We start from the raw sequence: 18,288 nt of genomic DNA on the forward strand, positions 1-18,288 counted from the left end.
GTAATATCACTAGACTCGTAGCTTAAAATTACTAAATGTGCTTCTGACCACGAATCCATCCGCAAATCTACCGCGGACGTTCGTTTGGCCAACAAAAAAAAGTAACGTAAGATAGAGAGAGAAAAATTGCCAAAAACACAAATTCAATTACACACATAACTCGTAAAATGCAAAAGCAACAAATACGCGAAGGCAAGGGCGATGGCTGCGGCGGCGGAGGCACTGCTCAGAGCACACGCTCCCCTAATGAAGGAGTCCGCTGGATGAGCATCGAGGGTGATTTCGCTGGCAGCGTGGCACTGGCGCTGCTCAACTGAGCATCGAGGGCAGCCATGTCCGCGGCAGTGGATGAGGATATGATGTTGGCATTCAGCTTGCCATGGCTGTTGTTCTGGCAGTTGCTGTTGCTCGTGTTGCTGGAGCTGGGCACGCCATGCGGCGAGGCATCGGGCACCAGGCGACGCAACAAGCCGCCCACACAACCCCAAGGGAAGGTCCTGTGAATAGGCAAAAAGAGAGAAAAAAAACCAAAATGAGACACAAAACAGAATAAGGTAAAGGTAAATGTTATGCATTATTAAAGTGAAACACATTAAAGCAGCACCATTAGCCACGGACCATGGCTGGGGTGTTTCAAAGACCCAAAGTAGAGTGGGCTGCATTTCCATATATATTTCAGTTACAGTTACAGTGATTCCCGCACTGGATAATAATTCACAGTTCGAATAGAAGGCAATGAAAATGCACATCACAATGGCTATAGTTCAGATTATTAAACAATAACTTTTAATCGACATTTTTAGGGGTTGTTCGTGCTGGCAGCGCTGCGTAATAGATGAAGCTAGTGGTAGAAATGTATTCTGCAGATATATTTATATATATATATAGATATATTTATACTTCTTATACTTCTTGTTTGTTTGCTCAAAGCTTAAAATGAAACTCTAAGAAGTATATATTTGCTATCATTTATATTATGCAGCATTAAGGTTACGGCACATGCTGCTACATCAAATTGTGGCATTTATAATTATAATATATACCATTTGATTGGTCCTAAAGTTATGCTTAAGCTAACTTTAAAAACTATGCTTTTAGTCCTTATCAAAAAATTTATTTTAATTTATCTACATTTCATTCCATTTTTCTTAGTTTGATTTCCTTCTGGAAACATTTTAGGAAACTATTTTGATTTAATAAACATTTAGCTGAATATAATCAAATTATGACTTTATTTAATAGTCAGAAAATAAAAAACTAAGAATAGTATTCAGATTCAGATATAAATTCATATAATATAATTTTATAATTTCATAAAATATTTCAGCTGTATTTATGTGAGGGAACATTTAATGATCTATATTTTTAAATAAATATATAACATATTACTATATTACCTAATAGAGATAACTCGACATACTTTTATACAAAATATAGTCAAGTATTCCTTACGCAATCAAAACTGTACTAAAATTTGTGCTAACCTCAACTAAACTCTCTTTTGCACTTTCCAATCTTCTTATACTTGCTTTAAAAAACATTCTCAAAATTGTTTCTATAGCTGTGACGGATGTGTTTAGCTTATTTCGTAGCCTCATTAAGACATTTCGTTTTGTGTGTTTACTCACCACTTGAAGGACAGCAAGAACTTGAGGAAACTGGGAATGACGGCAAGCTTCTCGTTCTTCTTAATGGCCAAGATGATGCGATCGGCCACATCGTTGGGATTCAATGTGGGCACCCATCTGCAACAGAACAGTTTAGCTGTCAGTATATTACCGCACGAGCAACGCCCATAAACGCGCTCACCTGGCATTCACATCGTCAAACATGCCCGTTGCCTGTATGAAGAACGGGCAAATGCAGGTGGTTTGTATGTTCGTATGTCCGAGGACTTCCAGCTCCAGACGCAGCGCCTCATCGAAGCCAACCTGCAATTATTTCGTGCGCAAGTTTGTAGTGAAAATACTTGTATACATTTGCATGCACAGTGAGCGAGTGAATACTAACCGCTGCAAATTTGCTGGCACAGTAATCGACCAATTTGCTAATGCCAACATGGCCAGCCAGCGAGGCGATCGTCACGATGTGTCCACGTTCCTTCTCGATCATTTTGGGCAGAAACGCTTTTGTGGTCTGTGCAATGACAACGAGTTATTATTATACCAAGTGTGTGTGTGTGTATGTGCGTGTGTGAGTTCAACTAACCCAAAAGTGTGCCATAACATTCACATTGAACGAACGCTCGATCAAATGGTCCGGCGTATCCAACAGATGCAGCCCAGACACAACTCCAGCATTGTTGATCAGCAAGGTAATCTGCAAAGGTAAAACAAAATAAAAAACGTTTTAATGGATTGTCGTAAAGATTTACTTGGCTTCTGTTTTGGGCTCTTATTGTTTGTGATAGCCAATTAAGTTTTAAATATAAATAAATCCGTTTTCACCAATTCACATGTGCAGCAAAATCTTGCAACAAATTGAATAATTCTGAATTTGCCTGCAGCTGTGCAGCAACTTGACTTCAGAACACCTTTCATCTGTGTTATTGCCTGTAGTTTATTATGTTTAATTAATGCTAATGATTCTTGAAAGTGTTTGAACCAAGCAGAAACATTCTCGTCTGATTTAATTGTAGCTTTCATTCAGCTAAGTTGATTAGGGTTGGCACACACAAACAATCTAACAAACAATCTAACAAATAATGCTTTACTAACAAACCTTGCAGAAATGGGTATTGCCTTAGATAATTTATATTAACATTATTATAGCAATATAAAAGAACAGATACCAAAAAGCTAAGACAGGTGCAATAGGTCTTCGTTCAATTTGTAATAACATCCATACATAACTAAGATTTATTGAAATATTAAATAAAATTTAGTAAACATTTTATGTTTTCTATTCATATTTAACTAGTTTTTTATTAGTTATAAACCTTATAAATCTTTAAAATGTATATCAGTCACAGCTAACTTAAAATACCTTAACTATCTGTTAGTTGAGTTTGCTTGCTTAGCCTTTCTCAACCTGTATTTAATATATTAATAAAAAACTGCACATATTTAAGTTCCATTTCCTATATATATATATATATATATATATATATATATATATATATATATATATATATATTTATATAGATATATACCCATATATATATACCCATTTCCACCCATTTGTTAAATAATTCGTTACGGTTCCAAATCAGTTGCCGGAAAGCGCTCATAAAAAAGGTGCAATTATTATTACAAAACTTTTTTCGCTGTTCAGTTGAAATCTCAATGCGTAATTTGTTATGAAGATGCGTTGGAAACGAATGAAAATAAAATAAAAATAAGTGTAACATGTCAAGGTCTAATTGCGAATAATGTAAAATGCTGCTTGAAATATAATAAATATGATTTCTTCAATTAAAAGCAAGCGGCGTAGCGGCTATGGCTGCTGTTGCTACTTAAACAAGCTAACAACAAGTGCAACATTTCATTTAACAAGGAAAGCTATCATAGCAACAACAGCTGTAATAACTACGTACAACAAATCCAGGCCACAGCGAGTTCAAGTGCACCGCGAATGGGCGAACGGAATGGGGAATGGAGCTGCGACAGCGGGTCACACGTTGCGTATGCGCGATTTCAAATAATAAGAAAACAGAAACAAATAATAAAGAAAAAAAAATACAAAACAGAAAAACATTTAACGAGGCGTGCATTAAAACAACAATAGCAAAGCAATAGGCACAACACAAAGTTATTAAAAATATTAAATGTACTATTTCAGAGACCAGACGGCGACAACAACAACAACAACTTGAGAGACTCACAACAACTACAACAAAAGCAACGCGTCATCTGCATAACGCATGACTTACTAAGTAGTTAAAATGTTTTTTGCTCATTTGTGTTGCTGTTGTGAATACCCTGTAACTTATAGAAACGGGGTGTGCTTTGTGTGTTTGTCTGTAACTAAAACTGCATTAGTTAGCTAAAAGAAAAGTAACACAACAAATTTTTTGGATTGGATTATATATACATACAGCTGGGCAATTATCAATCCAACCCCTTAGTGACTGGAGCTACTGGATCTTTTTTGCTGTCGAACCTTTTCTATATTCTATAATTTATATTCTATATTTTATGTTCCATTTATATTAATTCCTGTTTTTATATTTAACAACTTAATTTTAACTTTTTGCCACAAAATACAGGGTATTTTCAGACAGCATATTAAATATAAGGAGCTACTTCTTCATGCTTTTTTCTTAACTCATATTCTCTCCTAGCCAGCCTTAAGCGTTAAGATCTCTAGTCTCAATTAGTTTTTTATAACTATTTTGATAACTTTATTCTAACCATTTTTATACATTTTTGTTTTATATGTTTTTTAATTATATTTTGTTGTTGTCTATGTTTCTAGCTAAAGTTAAACAATTTGAAGTTTTTACGCTAATGATTTTAGATTTTTTATTATGGTTGTTGTTCTTCTTGCTAAAGTTGTCAGATCGTTAATATCTTATGTAGAATTAACCGCTGGCCAAGCGTAAAACGTGTTGAACCCTCATAAAGCCTCAGCTGATACAAGCTCTGCAACAATTAACTTACCAAAATTGTTGATCATTTTGGGCTTGTCGTTCTATAGAACAATAAATGTTTGTGTTTTTCATAAATTATAGTGGGTCTTTATAGTAATTATAGAACGAATATTATAGAGTTCAAATAAAGTTCAAATGCCAAACAAAATTATATATGTTTAGCTTTAATAATACGTGAATACGTACAAAATTCCTGTCTAATGATTTCACAACTTCAGCGTCGACCTTGACTTAGCATGCATTAGCTATTGAAACTGGAGAGTCCTAATTAGTCAGGTAAACACAGGTAACCAAAAATAATTAACAGGCAAAGGGCCAACTTTAAACAGCTTATTTGTATATAATTATAAAATATATAAAGTTGAGAAGAAATAAAAATCAGCTGTATACGATAAGCCGCAAGCATAGAACTACAGGTATAATAATTGAAAGAGGTGCAAGGCGTAATTAGAGTTAAGCAAGCTGAAAGCAAAATTTAATGCAAAATAAACGATTCAAAAAACTTTTTAATTAAATAAAACTTATTGTAAATTAAGTTTAAAGAAAACAGAATATATATAAATAAATAGTTCACGTTAGTTCATAAATAAATAGTTCCTATGCTAAATTATATTTTTATGAAATAAAATGTATTTAAATAAAATGTAAGCTATTCCTATGTTAAATTATATTTTTAAATAAATATTTCAATGCCTAAGAAGTCTTCACAAGGCTGTGATAAATATAGAAGCAATATAGGAATTTTCTGCTATCATTAAAGTCATGAGTTGGCACTTTAGACTTTAATTTAATCTAAACCTTTGATATATACATTTAATTAGGTTACTCAGATTGCGTATTATAAAAAAGATAAAGAATCAAGTTATTTATGTTCCTTTGTTAGTCTGTTTCATAGTTATTAAAAATGCTGGTTTAGTTTGCGTTTTGGTTCAGTTAATTTATGCGTTTAAAGTCAATAAATGTTGGCTGAGAACTGGTTCGAAAAGAGCGTTAAACAGTCTACAAAGACTGGATTACTATGTTCTATAAGTTAGTCTGCATTCCAACCTTTAATTAGTATTCTTTTTCAAATATAGACAACGTCAATGCGTAGACTAATGATATAACCCCATTGCGGAAGCCATCAAAGCTAATGTGAATGACGAAAACTGATGCGCTTGCCGGACTTTCGACACTTTGGCAAAGCTCCGCTAATCACATTAGCAACTGCACTCCTCGCTGACCAGCAGTCGGCAGATAGCACTTGGCAGTTGGAAGGCAGCATTCGACAGGCGGCAGTCAGCGTTCACAGTTGCATTCACAGTGATAATGAATGCCATGACACGATTTGTGGCCCGAACGCTTTGCCGTTGCAATGGACATCGCCTTGGACAGTTTGGAGGTATACATATTTTTTTTTGCTTCTTATAAGATTTATGCGTTGCAGTGAAGCTGCGTTCGGGGGCAGTCACACAATTAGTGGCTGTGAATTTTATGCACTTTTAATGTGCATCCCAAATGGGCGTGGCATTGTGGCAGTGGTCGGCAGCAGCTCGTGCCAGTTGCGATTAATTTGAATGCAGGTTGTGATTTTGCCTCGGCCAAGGCAGGGGTAAACTGGTAAAAGTTAAAGGCAGCGAGTGCTCCACATTGTGATTAATTGCCAGATGCAACGCAAGTGGCAACCAGTTCGAAGACTCGTCCAATGGTCACTTCTATCTCTCTCTTTCTCTACCATTTCTCAAGGTTGACTGTGGCACGTTGAAAATGCGCTCATGCATACAAATTTACGTCGTGGGGGCCAGCGTAACACAATTTATGACATAAATATATGCAGAAGATGTGTTGCTCGGGGGCGTGGCTGCATCGAGAGTGTTTGGGCCTACATGTGTTCATTCTAAATAGCAACAACAGCAAAACGAAGAAGGGTTCTGGCCATTAAACGCCCCTCAACAAACAATTACGTAGCGCATAGAGGCGACTATTTTAAGCGCTCAACTGTGAACGGCAATTACAAGAGTTTTATGCTTCAATTGACGCGCACATTCCACAAGTGCGTTTCTTCCCCTTTTGCCCCCCTTCGCCGTATGGTACTTACATCGCCGACTTCTTCTCTGATGACATCGGCCGCTTTGTAGACCTCCTCTTTCTTTGATATATCCACCACATAGCCCTTGCAGTAGCCGCCCGCCTCTTGTACGATCTCAACGGTCTCCGCAATGCCTGAAAGGTTATGAAAATTACATAAGTATCAACTCTCACTCTCACCCTCTTTTTCTCTATTTGCCTTACCCTTTTGATTAATGTCCCAAATGACAATTTTGGTGCCCATTTTGCCCAGTCTTTCGGCGAGTTGACGACCGAGTCCATTGCCGCCACCTGTGATTAATGCAACGTCCGTGTTGAGTTCCTTTTCGGGATAGCCGAAGGCGATGTAATAAAGGTCCTGCACGAAACAAAAGATAAGAGAGGTGTTAATAATTATACAGGAAACAGCGAATTAATTGAGGCTAAGTAATTAAAGGCGTCAAATGTTGCAGCAAGCAGAAATTTATGCGTTCAGTTTCCTAAAATTAAAATTCAAAACAAAACTGTGGGAAATTTACATTCAGCATATGAAACCCTTACAAAATCTTGATGTTTCTGTTAAAAACCTTTTGCTGTTCGACAATGTTTTGTATGTAAATCCAAGACAAAGCCTTCAGCCAAACATTTGGACACCGTATTTGCATCAGCTGCTTTTAGTTGAACCGGCATTTGTTAAATGTCAAATGCGACAACAAGTTTGTTGCCTAAGTCTTTTGTTTTAACCCTCGTCATTCTTGAGGCTTTCCTTGCGAGTGCTGCCAACTGTCAGGCAGTGTGCCAATATTAGTGCACAAACATGTTGTTCCATATGTTAATTTTTGGCTCTTTTTTCTCTGCAACAAAACCAACAATGACAAATAACATAAATGGGCAAACAAATCGCTGATAATGCGAATTGTCTGGCAGTTGGCGGTAGCGTGTTAATAGACGTTGAATTTGACGCCTCTAACTGGGTAAATACTTGAAATATTTTCAACTTCTTTGAAAGATATTTCAGGTCTTCTGACTTTTCTGTTGATTTACTGTCAATAAGCTGTCAAAATTTATGGCTCGCACGTCTCCATTGTCGCATAAAGATAAGAAAACACGCGGGCAACAAAATTGCTAGCGACCAGCAACAGCAACATTAACATAACATTTTACTCATTTTTTCGGGAGGAAACAATAATACAACAACGGTAACAACAACAGGGGCAGCTAAGAGGCAGCACAGTGGCACTTTCCATCTCGCTTGCCACCAGAGGCGGCTCATAAATTTTCGTGCCACACGCGACGTCAACATCGCGTCGGCCCGCAGTCGTCTCGCTGGGCTCTGCAATTGAGCTTCAGCTCGGGGTGCAACATCAGCTCAGGGGCCAGCAGCAGCAGCAGCAGCAACACTGGCAAGCGTGTCCAATTATTTTGACATTAACAATGAATGTGGCGCAACGTGTGTTGTTGTTGCTGTTGCTCTGCACTCATGTGACGGCTGCACACAGGGTCTCTTATAGTTGGGCAAGTGTTTAGAATACTCAACTGGATAAGGTACTCTAGTCATATATATGCTTAAAAACTGTCTTTAAGCTTTAAATTTATCTGTTTTTTTTATATTGATTGTTTATTGAAAGTAAATAGCTTGAAGCATAAAACTGGGCTTTCTGCAAATGAATTGTTGATATAATTTATAGTTAACTTAATATCTAAAGTTTTGATTTCTGAACCCGGTCTATTAGATAATGTCATGCTTGTTTAAGTATTTTAATAGGCGAATAGAGTTTTATGACTGACATTAATAATATAATATTAAAAAAATATATGTCTATTAAAAAAATTTGTATTTTTCTAAGATTAAGTCGTAGTTTTCTAGTTAGAGCTTCCTTCTCAAGTTCTAACTTTTGTCAAGCCAGTTATCATGACGTTTGTAGCCCTTCAGTTGAGTTAATTATAGACTGGTTTCATAATTAGTTAAAATTCAAGTTTAAATCAATTAAACCTGAAGACATAAAAAAACTATTTTTTAAATGAGAACGCATAACACGACCGAGTTAGATTATTTATAAAAGTTAAATATTTTATAAAATAATAATTTGTTATATATCGAGTATAGGGTATACACCTAGTCCATATAACTCAACGAGCAAAGTTTGCCTTTTAGTTAGCTGCAGTTTGCCCCCAAAAAAGAAGAAAATAAAAAATGCTCATAAATAATACGAAAATTCATTAAGGGTAACATGTTAGCTGGTGTCCGGCGATGATTATGATGAATATAATGATATGAGATAATAATGATCAGTTGCTTCTTTCACTTGTTGCCTTGTTGACAGACATTTTGTCACATAATTGAACATGCAATTCATGTGCTTTTTTCCGTCTCTTTGTCTCTCCTACTTAAACAAGGGCAGGAAATGGCCCATTATAATTTATGCATAACATGATAATAACTTAAATATGTGTCTGCTGCGATTTATGTCAAGAGATAAACTGTTTTTTTTTTTATATATTTATATTTTTAGTTATATTTTCAAGAGCTTTTATATGGGAACGTATGCCAAATGCCCAACCCTTTGAAAATTATCTCTTCACACATTCAAGTTTATGTAAAAATAAAATAAGACTTAAGGCCGAATAAAAGTGAATAGAAGACCGCGGAAGTCAATTCTAAAAGCATAAAATTTGCTTGTTCTATCTCTGGCCAATAAAGTCCATGCATGACTTGCCTATATGTAAATGCAAACATATACAAAACTTTAACAAAGTCGTGCTCGCATCTGAATATGCTTTGTCACTTGACAAAAAAAAATTATATATATATAAAAAACTGGAAATCATTTTTCACAATCTGTCTTTTGTAAAAGCGAAAAACCTGCTTAGTCAGCATCGAATTTGTAGGGTCTAGGTTTATTGGTCTATTTTATGGTTTGTTAGAGTGTATATTTGATTGTCAAGGTAAACGCATTGACCTTTGTAAAAAAATGGAAAATTACCAAAAGCTTACAGCTTCAGCTATTGACGTACAAATGAAGCAAAGTTGGGGATTTTTTTGATAATTCTTTATAGATTGGCTGGGCATAAGTCTCCTAATGCCAGTTAAGTAATGAAATTTGAAGGTATTTATAAACATGAAATATTTTATTTAATTTATAACAGTCTCAAGGTAGCGTTAAGATTGGAAGATATCAAATTATTTATATTATACATATAAAAGTGCTCAACTAGAAGATACCCGGCACAATTTTCATTGCCAGAAACTTAAATTTACGCTTACATTTATGCAGCTTGGCCTAATATCTAACTAATTGAAATTTATTTTTCTTATAATTACTACTTTATATATTTGATGACATTTTTAGTTTACATGTCCATTACTGGCTAATTTATATTCATATTTATTCTATTGGGAGTCAAAGTTTATTAAACTCTTTATTTATATATCAATTTCAATAAAAAAAATAAACAAATTATTCCTCTTTATAAAGCTATATTTAAGTATGCAAACAGCTTCCTATTTTTTTTTACTACAAATTGTTTATCTTGTGGATATTATTTTTTTGCAAACATCATTTAGTAGCTGCGCCTGTTTAAATAAAAATGTTAGTTTATTTTTAGTGTAACTCACATACAGATAACTCCTAAGCAGCTTAATAGAGAAAAAACTCATTACCAATTATACAGACAATCAAGGAAGCTGTAAGATCTAATTGCATCATAATCATTAGCTGTTCGTTAGTCTTAAATCAACATTTAGACACAACGTTTCTAACTGTACAGTATCAATTTATGAAACCCCTGATAGTTGGCAATCAGCATCTGAGCGGGGAACAACTCTTGCGCAATTATGCAAATTTAAACAAAGCAGAAGCCAAAAAGCGACAAGAAAAATATTAGCGACAAAACCGCAGACGAAATTGAATTATGAATGTTGGCATATGCTCACGTCTTATCTAAATGCTAACTTCTAGAGGCGCTAAACGCCAAGCCGCAGCAATGGTAATCAAATGTTTGCTGAGCTGTGCTTGTCTTTGTGTTTGTGTTTATGTTTGTGCTTGGCCAAAAGCAAATGGTAGTCGCTGTTGCCAGAAACTTGTTTGCTTCGTCCGGGAGAATTGCGAAAAATTCAAAATCTAAACGACTTCGTCGACCAGGTGAATTCTAAGCCAGCTGAAAGTGAAACCGCCAGCCGGCGGGCCAACCTGCAAGTCGGCGTCAAGTCAAGTGTCTTGCCCAACAACAAGGCACATATAGCTGCAGCTGTAGCAGTGCTCCCCGCACGACGTTCGACTCCACTCAACTTGGCTTGAATCGAGTCAACGCCAGTCGACTCAACAGCTGCCTTAATTGGCTCGACTTTGGCTTGAGCGCTATTCAATGAGCTCAAAAACAAAAGACTTAAGACACGAACTTGCATGGTGCTGCACTAATGCAACTTCCACTTGCTGCCACACTCACACAAATAGTGACCTTCCTTAAAGCTTTTCTGTATATATAATACTAATAAATAAAATAACAAAAAGTTGAGCTTAAAGAGCGAAAACGGAAAAAGTGTGAAGCAACAAATAAACCTGAACATGAATATTGCAATGACATAAATCTTAGAAAATGGTTGAACAAGATGAGCTAATAGTGTTTAAATAAAACTGGAATAATCGATAAGCGTCTAGACATCTATTTATAGCTCTTCTTAGTATGTCTATATATTTGCCATCAATTTGAATTTATTATTTATTAATTCATGCATTTTGAAGAAAGAACCGACCTGGCAGAAACTATCCGTGAAGTCTAAGCAGGAGTATAATAAATCAGTGTTTCAAATACAGATGCTTGCATAAAGCATTATTTAATAATAATATATTAATAATATTCTATCATAAACTATGAATACATTTTGTTTAATTTCAGTTGAAGATGAAGTAGTGAACAACCTATGCATTGATCTAGGCATGACGCGCACTCGATTTCTGTGCCGTCAGCGCGTTGCGCCCGTTGCATTTTTTGAGGCGTCATCGAGGCGGGTTGCCTTCAAAAGTTTACTTGCCCGGGCAGCTGGTCAATGAATGTGTGTGTAAGTGGTTGTTGTCTTTGTATTTGGCTAGTTGTTTGCTATTATTTGTTGTATTTGGCTTGACTGCTTGCTGTGGCGGGTGGTCGGCCGCTCGTCTGGCAGCCTTCAAAATCCATTTTTATTTATTGCTACGCAGAAATTAACACCCAAAAACTGGTCGTTGGCTTTGTTTTTGTTATTGTTTTGTTGTTGTTGTTTTACAGCTAAAATACCGCAATTGATGTACAGCTAGACGAGCTCATATATATCTGGCAATCGAGTTCTATGCTTTGCCAATCTTGGCCAAAAGTAGTGGAGAAGTGGAATTTGCCGCGCAACTGTGATGTATGCTAAAGATTGCTGCGAAGTCAGCGGATATGGAATGTGTAAAGTCGATATGAAGAATAATGTTCGACCGCAAGTAATTATGTATTATTACAAATTTATATAATTACATATATATATATATATATATCTATTATTATATTTTAGTGAAATTCGGTATTGACCACATAACAAATTGAGGAAATTCGGCTATAGCCTCAGTAATAATTTGACTATTTATTATTGCAAAATTAGTATTAAATATTATATTCATTTCAATATTTACTTAACTTAAGTAAATATTTATGCATTCAAAAAATGTATTGTAAATTATTAATCTATTCTAAAAATAGATGCCATATTTATAAATAAATAATAAATATCTACACAATTTAAATTTGTTCACAATAAAATAAAATAATATTTTACTTTGCTTTGCTTATTCACTGTAACCACGACAGCTATGACTCAGTTGATCAAGCACACCCGTCCGTTTACAGCCCTTTCTATGGAGTGACACACTATCCTAACCCACTTCGCATGTAAGATAATCCAAACAAGTGAGCCAAGGCCGTTATGGGCTATGAGCCTGCGCTTCAAATAACCTCCGCAACGACACACAGTCTCGAACAAAAGCACACTTTATGCTCACATATGCAATACCCAGCAGCTGTTATACGACTTTTATTGTTGTTGTTGTTGTTTTGACCAACACTTTCGATTTCAATTGCGTTTACTTCTTTTATATTTCTTCTTTTGCTGTGCCGGTGCACGCACACACACGCAGACGCACACAGGCGGGCTGATTGCCCGCGAAAAAATGTTTTGCTGTGGCAACAACAGCAGTCGAACCCACAACTAGCCAAGCTAATAAAAACAGGCTTCATAGCGTTGCAAAGCCGGCAAAATGCAAAAGTTGAACTGGGTCAACAAGCCAAAACGCAGCAGCGCCGCCGACGCCGACAGCGCTGCTAGCGCCGCTGCGCTTGGGAATAATATATGTATTTTTCTGTTTTTGGTATTTTTGTATTTTTTTTTTTTTTTTGAAGTGTTCCCCAAAGCTTATTACAAGCGCCCGCCAGACAGTTCCAGAGACTGTTGGTAATATGGGCACGCCTTCAAGCGGGCAAGTTTGTTGCCTAAGTCTTTTGTTTTACATGGGCCCACTAAATCAAGAATGCAGCGACACAAATCAGATTAATATCGAACTGCATCGAGCTGATTGTTGTGAGCCAAAACCCATTATTAGCACAGTCAATCAGTATGCAATTGCAAATATAACAACAGCAATAACAGCTGGCAAGTCATCGCTGTAGCGTCTTGGGCGAATCTTGAAAAAGATTTACATGCAAATTAGTTTTGGCTCGTTCATAACTCGTTGTTATTGCATTCAGCATGCAAATGTCAACATTTTTAATGGGCAACGCCTCCAATGCGTCTCCGTCTCTCCCTCTTTCTCTCTCTCTCTCCCTCTCTGGCTGTTTTCCTCCTACTATGTCTCTATGCAGTTGGCATCATCCGTCGCTTAGTTAAGCATTCAGGCAAAGAGAGTTACCTCGGTAATTTAATGGCACTCATGCATAATAAGACCGAGGCAAATACATGATATACATGCTATATTTAATGATCATATCTCTCATACACACACACACTCAAACATACTCTCACACACATATATAGACATATAAGAGTAACGCCGCAAACTAAAAAGGTTTCGTTTTTATCTTTGTTGCCAAAGTGAAATTAATATAATTATGTAGCACAACAAAAAACCTACAAAAATTGTTCGCTTATGTAATGCTGCGAAATTTGTTTATAAAACCGAGCGTGTCAATTTGACCACAAAAAAAAAAAAACAAAACAAAACAAATACAAAAAAATATAAAATATTTTTAAAATAATATTTCCCCTTAAGCCTAAAATCCGAATTCTTTGTTAACTAGCCATAAATTTCAATTGCGTGCTTTTACAGCAATTAACTGAATTTGTTGGCCCTTTCGGCGTCAGGTAAGTGCAAATCATTTAAAATCTTGAAAACGTTTAGAGCTCGCATATCTAAAATGTGCAATCAGTTTAAGTGCTTGTCGTCTAAGCTATAATTAGGCTTGTTTCAGTCAATATAAGGGGATTTCTTCTTCTTTTTTGCTACTTGGCATGAAGATAATTTACAAAAACTAAACACGACCGGATTTGACTTTAGCTTTAACTAAAGATAGTCTTACGAATATTGCTGCGCAGTATTAATATTTTAGTAAAGTACTTTTAGAACAGGTTTTGCGGGCTAACAAGATAATTGTGAAAGGTTACATAAAGTGTTCTAATTTAAGACTGTGTTTATGATGGTGCACAGTATATCTGAATTAATTGTTTACAATGTTAGGGTGGATAGAAATTACATTTTCAACTACCTTCCTAAGACTGAATTTCTAATAAGCATTATCTAATCACTTTTAATAATATTGGTACACATGCCAATAACTACTGCATTGTTAATTGACTTGTTTATTATTCAATAATTCATATTTGACTTAAGCGCAAAGTACGTAGCAGTTAGATTTATTTAGAGAAACATTGAGCTTGAATAAATTATTTCTTAATTAAATAATGGAGTGTGTATTTGTTAGTTCAACGTATTAGAAAATTGGAATCCGCCTGCAGCAAATTGTTTACTTGGTTAACCTAGCATTTATCGATTTAATTTAACGTAATTATTTAATCAGCCAAAACAAAGATGCTGATATACATGTTATGGGCATAACGATTCGAGATTAAAGATCGCTAATAAAAAGTAATCATGCGCGTGCCGATAATGACAACCATAAAAGGTAGATGAGGCTGTGCAGCCTTATTGATAAACCACGCAGAGTTTTATTTCTTTTAACAAGCAGCCAAGAGCAAGGGCACTTACGCTCTGCCCACGAATTCAGGCAGTGAAAATAAGTGGCACAAAAACGAGTTTTTATTTTTGGTGATTTTGTGAATTTATGTCATTTATCAAGTGCATTTTTTGAATAACAATCCAAAGGCAAAAAATATAAAAAATTACTTTCGATTTTTTACACCAAATATTATTGAAATCATTAAAGATTTTTTCGGAAATTAATTTAAATATTTTAGCATACGCTGATCATTTATTTTTGAGACTAAGAAACTGCATTTTGTTTTTTTTTTATTTAATATATTATATAATATTATTCATATTTATTAAAAGCTACATAATTATATTATATAAAATTGAGGAATTCATTTGTATGAAATCAAAATGAATTTCTTAAAATTTTGTTTCAAATAAGACCTTAAAATAAATATTTAAAAATTATCCAATTTTTTTGATATAACCAAAATATTTATTTTTATAATTTATTTCAAAACGAAATTTATCATATAAAGGTTTTTGTTCTCGAATTTGCTATGCCTCTTGCATTTTATTTAAAAAAAATACGCATCTGAATTATATAGATGTTTTATAAATGAAATTGATTGGCTTTATTCAATCAGACAATGCTGTTAATTAAGCTGCTCAGCTGTTGCTGAGCATACGGAAGCATCAGAAATTCAAATGTTCAATAGCAAAAATCATAAACAATTCAAGATTTGTTCAGCATTTGTAAACAAAGGCAGAGTTTTTCTATGCATAACTTTGGCATTGGCTATAGCTCTTAGCTCTTACCTGAAGTATGTATCCTATGCTGCAGATGATGAACCACATGACATCTGCGTACGCATTCCAGGTATTCCATATTCTTTGGCTCCAGCTGGGCGGCTCAGCCACACCCACTGTCGCACCATTGCCATTTTGCAGAGCATGTCCGTTGGTTAACGGTAAAGTATCCGCCTCCAGATTGTTATTGTTCTTCACCATTTTGCGACACGAATTTTGTTGCACTTGTTCTTTATGTTTTTGGTAAATTATTTTCTGTTAAAAATCTGATCACATTTAATTTATTTTCGTAACGGTTATTATTTGATGCAAACGAAACACAGGTAAGCAAGACAATAACAATAACAATGGCAATAACAAATAGCAACAACAAGGCGAGACTACGAAATTTTCTGTTGTTGCTTGCTTTACGTTTTGTCTTTATTATGTTTTTGCGTTTATTTTATATTTTTCGGTTTTGTTTTGTATTTTTGCTTTTGAATCTGATTTTCCGCGCTGCACGTCCGCTCTCGTGAGCGTAGCAAACGAATTTGAACGAAAGGAATGAATTTCGACTTCTTATTTTGGGGCGCTATTGGATATCGCCGTTAACGTCGCTGTCGCAGCCGCTGTCGACGTTGTCGTTGTCGTTGCCGTTGCCGTTGCCGTTTGCCGTTTGCTCAGCCTCTGCCTGAAGCTTAGCCGTGTGACGTCACGAAGCTTCAGCAACAGCTGTTGTTTTGTTGTTTTGTTTTGTTTTTATCTCGCTAAAAAGCAAAAGTTTCACGTCGAGCTTCGAGTAGCAACTGCGTTCTTTTGACGCTTTACGGTAATTACCATAGCTCGCTTTAGTTTGTGTAATTTAATAAAAGCTCAACTCTATGTGTAGTTGATTTCTTTATTGTTGCCCACTGTACACACAAATTAATTGTTATTTATGTTGGCTTAAAAGCTTTAATCATTATCAAGCCAGCTGCATTTGCTGCTCACCTAAAGGTATTTCATTTTTATGCAAACTCATTAGCTAGGGGTAATTAATTAAAGACTTTTGTTGCAATTATAAGCTGTGGGTTTCTTAAAGGGTAGAGTTGTGCATGAACTTTAACAAATGTTTGAAAATCGTAATAAAAACATTACTGACAGACTAATTAGCAACAAAGCACTTTGAAACCCATTTCATAACTAATTTCATATTTTCCTACACTCTCTATGAATGATCTAAATTTAAGGCGAGAGAATCATAAAAAATATATAAGTAACCGACTAATTGACTAATTAGGCCTTTGAAACATTTTAAGAGACATTTATTAACAAATTTAATTTTGTATGTTAAAAAACTTATTCGCTTTTTAATGATGATTCAAAGATTTTAACAAAAAAACCTTGCCTAATTGATTTATTATTATATTTTCCGTATTTTTTCCTAATTTTTGCTTTTAACTGTTAAACACCTGTTGCTGCCCCAAACACTAACTCTTAATACTCCTCTTTATGCTTACATACTTATCGTTGCTCAAGAGTGTTTAAAGCCCTTTCCAACACTTAAATCACTTGCTTATGGCTTTTCTGCTTATCATCATTCCACTTTCACAGCTGACCTATCGCATATCCTCTATATTTCTTCACTTTCCTTTAGCTCAATTCTGATTTATGCCACAGACGGGATTTTTGCTTGCTCGAGCAGCAAAGGAAAGTGAAATTACGCACTTGCATTAATTTCCATTGTTAATGTTCTCTTTATGTCTTCTCTTTTGTGTGGGTTCGTTTTTTTGCTCATCTGCATTTAGAATATTTGCATGTCTATACCCTGGACCCATGCGAGCAAAGGTGCATATTACTTTTATATAACTAATGTGAAAATATATATAATATTTATATAATAATAAATTTATATAAAAAATATACTTAATCCAAAATCAAAGTCTTCAAAAAAAAAATCTGTGGGTATATGCCCCAATTTAACCATAGGATATCTGTTAGTCATTTACTTTTCTATATGCAAACACGTTATGCAAATGTTCAAATTTTCGTTTGATTTTTTTAGTTTCTTATCGATTTCGTCACATATTTTAGGTTTATTTAATTTATATTTTTTGGTTTCGTTACGTGCGTATTTTAACATTCTTATTTTCATTTGCATTTTTAACAAGTATTTGCAGTCTGGTGCTTGGGGTCAAAAACCGCCAAAAATATTTAAAGGCCGTCTACAATTTGGTTAGCTGCATACATGATAATGCAAAATTGCAACTGTGTGCGTGTTTTGGTGCATGAGTATGTGCATTTATGCGTTTTGTGAGGGGGCGAGGGAATTGTCAGCCGTAATAGTGAATTGCATAAATCTTGAGAGGCGACTTTTGATACACTAGAGACACTTTAAAAAGCTTGGAGATTGGTTGAGTGCACTTCTAAACTTCAAATATTTTATGCAATATTATGAACTTAATTTACATATCAGCATTTCACAGCGCACTTGCTTTTGATTTCACAATATTTTTTTAAGGTGGAACCAACTGCACAGCTGTGTTCTTCAATTGCAGACACGCCATTAATATTAAAAACCAGCTTTATTAGTTAATTATTTTATTGGCATAGTTTACTTCTGTTTGCTAATTGCCTTTTGCATTTGATTATATTTACTTTTTACTTTTT

At 35.0% G+C, this 18,288-nt stretch overlaps 1 protein-coding gene across 1 annotated transcript; it reads right to left on the reverse strand.

Moving 5' to 3' along the window:
* Nucleotides 1-211: 211 nt before the first annotated feature.
* Nucleotides 212-16,518, reverse strand: LOC111601867 (estradiol 17-beta-dehydrogenase 11). The gene is made up of 8 exons (XM_030224476.1): nucleotides 15,670-16,518; nucleotides 6,863-7,016; nucleotides 6,669-6,793; nucleotides 2,209-2,319; nucleotides 2,011-2,136; nucleotides 1,810-1,931; nucleotides 1,629-1,745; nucleotides 212-497 (listed from the first exon to the last, which is right to left on the reverse strand). The coding sequence occupies exons 1-8, from the start codon at nucleotides 15,859-15,861 to the stop codon at nucleotides 227-229; spliced, it is 1,218 nt and encodes a 405-aa protein (XP_030080336.1). The 5' UTR covers nucleotides 15,862-16,518; the 3' UTR covers nucleotides 212-226.
* Nucleotides 16,519-18,288: the final 1,770 nt, after the last annotated feature.

Source organism: Drosophila hydei, unplaced genomic scaffold (assembly GCF_003285905.1).
Source record: "Drosophila hydei strain 15085-1641.00,03,60 unplaced genomic scaffold, DhydRS2 tig00008114-arrow-pilon, whole genome shotgun sequence".
NCBI lineage: Eukaryota > Metazoa > Arthropoda > Insecta > Diptera > Drosophilidae > Drosophila > Drosophila hydei.